A 4,182-nucleotide genomic window follows, 5' to 3' on the forward strand; every position below is an offset into this window, starting at 1 on the left:
CCGTCGTCACCAAGGGTCTCAAGCCGGGCAAAGGGGCCGCCCTCCCTGCAGTGGACACGAAGCGCGTGCGGACCAAGTTCGGGCTCTCGCCCGAAGACAAGCTGATGGGGGTTTACCGCTGCTCGGTCAAGCGCGAGGTCAACGCACAGGTCAAGGACCAAAACGCGCACTTCGGCATCGTCTACATATTCGAGTCGAGCCTCTGCTTCGACTTGCAAATGTTCGCTTTCAAGAAGAAGCTCGTCATCGACAATGCCGATGTCATTGGGCTGCTGCGCTCCGATCCGAACACCGGCGGCGAGAGTAACACCGTCGAGGTCCAGTCTAAGGGCCAGTCGATCGAGCTGCACATCAACGACGACTTCGAAGAGGCGTGCCTCCTAATCGAGGTGCGCGCCTGCGCCGGGGGGAGTAGAGGCCGCCCCCTGGGCTCCACCGCCCCTCGCCGTGACGCAGGCGTGCCGGCTCAAGGCAAAGACCAAGCAGCTCGGCAAGTCCAGCTCCGCTCTCGGCGAGCAAACGACGGCGGACGACGAAGGGCACGTCTCCCTAGAGCAGTTCAACTCCGTGATCGAGCCGATGATTCACAGCCACTCGGACGCGGGCGAGAACAAGAGCGTGCTGGAGGAGCTAGACATGCACGAGGACGATTGGGGCCTCTTCCTGTCTGCAGCGGCGACTCGCACGTACGCCAAGGGCCAGTACGTTGTGCAAGAGGGCGAGCCGTCGGCGGCTCTCTACCAGATAGTGAGCGGCGCGCTGCGCGTCGAGCTCAAGCTCAACGAGCAGGCGCCTGCCGCTCGCACACCGCACCGCAACCCCTTCCGCATTCCCACGTGCCCTTGCCGCCCCGCCACCATCGGCCCCATCACCCGTGCAAGCCTACCACCCCTCCGGTCGAACTGCCGGAATAGGCCCAGGCGGTCGTCGTCGGCTACCGCGGCGCGGGCGAGATGCTTGGCGAGACCTCGATGCTGAAGGAGGGCCTCGCCACGGCCTCGGTAGCTGCTGACCAGATTACCACGGTCGTGGAGATGAAGGTGAGCGCGTTGGATGCGCTCTTCAAGGAGCATCCCCGGCTGCCCGCTCGTTTCTTCTGCTTCCTGGCCACATATCAGGGCGAGCGGCTGTACAAGTTGACGCAGGCATTCGCCGATTCGCAGACGCCTCAGGTGACGATTGCAGCCTCGCTCGCCATCCCAATCGAGGAGGTGGTCCACATCCCAGCCTTCTGCGGCAAGCTGCGCACCTACTTACTCAAGGCTGAGGAGACCGCTAGCACCAAGGTGAGGGGTCTTGACCGCCAGGCCGCACGCCGGCCGAGCTTGCTAAGCAGCCGCCCACCGCCGCAGGACGAACAAGCTCGCGCCCTCGGGCTGCTCACGCTCTTCGAGTTTTACGTCGACGTGCAGGACGAGTACGCTGAGCTGCCTGACAAGGCGGCGCTCACCGAGGAGGCGCCGAATTTGCAGGCAAAGTACCTCGTTGAGGGCCCCAAAACGTCGCTGGTCATCCCAGGCGCCGAGTTCATCTGCAAGGAGACTTGCGCCGAGGTGGACAGCGCGATCAGCTCGCTCAAGAGCGGCGGCCTTTCCACACGCAAGGCCCGCCAAATCTTCGCCGGGGCGCAAACAGAGGCGCTCGCTGCGCTAAACGCGGGCTGCTACGACGCCTTCATGGGATCAAAGCACTATCGGTACATCCTCGAGCTCAAAGCGAAGGAGAAGATCGTGCCCGCGCTCGAGGACTTCAAGGTTGTGCGCGTGCTCGGCGAGGGTGGCTTCGGGCAGGTAATTGAAGTGATCAAGCGCGACTGCGGTGTGCACTACGCGCTCAAGGTGATGCGGAAGGAGATGCTGAAGGAGTGCCTCGGCTCCTCGTGGCGCAAGAAGATCGCGCTCGAGCAGTCCATCCTCGCGACGCTGCAGCACCCGTTCCTGGTCAACCTCAAGTACGCGTTCCAGAACCCGGAGTTCCTGCTCCTCGTGATGGACCTCGTGCCGCAGGGCGACCTCTCCGAGTTTGTGCTCACCAAGCGCCGGCTGACACCGCCGCAGGTCAAGTGGGCCATAATGGAGACGGTCGAGGTGATGGGCTACATCCACGGTCAGTCCATTCTCTACCGCGACCTCAAGCCCGAGAATCTGCTGGTGGACGAGCAGGCGAGACTCTCCCAGATCCCCCTTGCCAGACACACCTGCGAACACCTCCACCTCCCACGGACAGGGCCACGTGCGGCTCATCGACATGGGCCTAGCCGCGAGAGTGACAGAGGCGGCGCCGAAGCGGCGCTCGCGTGTCGGCACCGACTGCTACATGGCGCCCGAGGTGCGCTGGGCGGCGCGGCGGAGGAAGCCGTATGGCAAGTCGGCCGACTGGTACACGATCGGCGTGCTGACGTACGAGTTCACGCAGGGGGATCTCCCCTTCTCGGCGCTCGACTCGCCCGCGCCTGTGTATCGTGGTGGCAAGTTTCCCTCGCCAGCGTGCAAGGACTTTTGCGAGGCTCTCCTCGTGCAGGACGAGGACAAGCGGCTGGGCTCAAGCGAGGACGGGCTCGCTGACGTCAAAGGGCATCCGTACTTTGAGGGCATCGACTGGGACATTGTCTCCGCGTGCAAGCTCCTCTCCCCCATGAAGGGCGTGAAGGGCGTCCCGAAGCGCAAGAAGGACAAGGAGCTTGCAGCGCAGCGCACCGCGCAGGACATCAAGGCGGTCGACGACCAGCCAGAGCTCGACCCCGACACGGGATCGCTGCGCGTCATCGACACGTGGGATTTCGTCGCGCCGACGGCGGTCACCGAGGAGCACATGGACTCCGTTTACCACGCTGTCTCTGTCATCTGAGAGCGCCTCTCCCGCTGGAGAGCTGGCACAATAGAGCCTGCACGTTCGCGGTACTCGAACGCGGCGCAGGCAATGTAGGTCGCCCTGTCTCCCTCCTTGCCACCCACTGCTTGTAGAAAGCCGGGTTGACCTGAGTCGCCTCTGACGCGGCGTGGGAGCTGGGAGCGGTGAGAATGCGCGAGCGGGGCCAGGCGAGCGAGAGGGGAGAGGGAACGATTTGCAAAGCTACCTGTGTGAGCTTCTGTTCACCAGTCTAGCGGGGGAGCGGGGGATAATAGTAGAACAGTGCATCAGTACAGGGACGAGATGGAACGCGGCTTTTCAGTTTAGTGTCCGGCGGGGACGCACTCCCATACATCCGACCATGTGGTCACATGCATGTGCATGTCATGCGTGTACGTGTCCCCCCCGCCCGATCTTGCGGTGTGCGTGTGAGCGGGGGAGGCTTAAAACCCGTCGTCACTCGTCATCCAGCGGACCTCAAGCTCAACCCCCTCGTCACAACATTCGTGCACAAAGCAGACAACCTCGGTTTCCCATCGGGTTTCTGCTGCGGTTTCCCATGGCGGTTTCCCGTAGCCGAAAACCCAGGGGTCGGTCGGTTTCTATTCCCATTACGGGTGTGGACCCTGAGTTGACCAGGGGTTGTGCGCCGGGCCCTCCTGCTCGGCTCCAGCGAGTAGACAAGTGTTGTCATCAACAGAGTAGAAGGATCTGACCTCGGGGCCGATGTGACCAAGCGCCGGTAGCGTGCTTTTACCTCACACCCACGGTCTCACAGTGTGCCGGCAGTCGCCGAGCAGTGTCGCTCACACAAGCCGCAGCACAAGTGACTGAGGGCCAGTGAGGGCGAGCCCATCGCTGTGACAGCTGTGGCAGCCGCACAGTAGGCTGTGTCAACTGTGCAGAGTGTGTGAGCAGCAGAGGAGCTGCTCTCCAGGCTTCTGTCGCAAAGAGCTGCATGCCACCGAAAGCGCTGTCGAGGTTCGCCGAGCGCGGCGAAATCGGGGGACACCGTCACCGAAAGCGCGTAGTGGTATTCACTCCGGACAAAGACGGCCACACGCACACGAGCTGCGGTCGTGTGGCCGTCTTAGTGGCGAGGCACGGGACCGTCTGTGGCGAGGTGGGTCGCGTCCCTCGATTTCCTCTTCTCACGCTCCCTCTATAAACGCAATGCTATTTCACTTCAGAGGTAGCTAACAACAACAAGACATAGGGGTTGACGTACGAAACATCCCGCTCCGGTCTGCTCTCTCAGACGGTCTCTACCACGCGCCACGACAGTCGGTTGCTCCTTGCGGCGCGTGAGCAGAGGGCGAGCCTGGTGGCTTT

General features: G+C 62.8%; 1 protein-coding gene across 1 annotated transcript; it reads left to right on the top strand.

Moving 5' to 3' along the window:
• Nucleotides 1-1,730: 1,730 nt before the first annotated feature.
• EMIHUDRAFT_52917 (hypothetical protein) lies at nucleotides 1,731-2,640 on the top strand (the record flags this gene model as incomplete). Its single annotated transcript, XM_005764996.1, has 2 exons — nucleotides 1,731-2,150; nucleotides 2,227-2,640. Coding segments are annotated over 2 exons (834 nt in total), but the record flags the coding sequence as incomplete, so codon positions are not given.
• Between the last annotated feature and the right edge of the window lie 1,542 nt (nucleotides 2,641-4,182).

This window comes from Emiliania huxleyi (assembly GCF_000372725.1).
Source record: "Emiliania huxleyi CCMP1516 unplaced genomic scaffold EMIHUscaffold_57, whole genome shotgun sequence".
Classification (NCBI taxonomy): domain Eukaryota; phylum Haptophyta; order Isochrysidales; family Noelaerhabdaceae; genus Emiliania; species Emiliania huxleyi.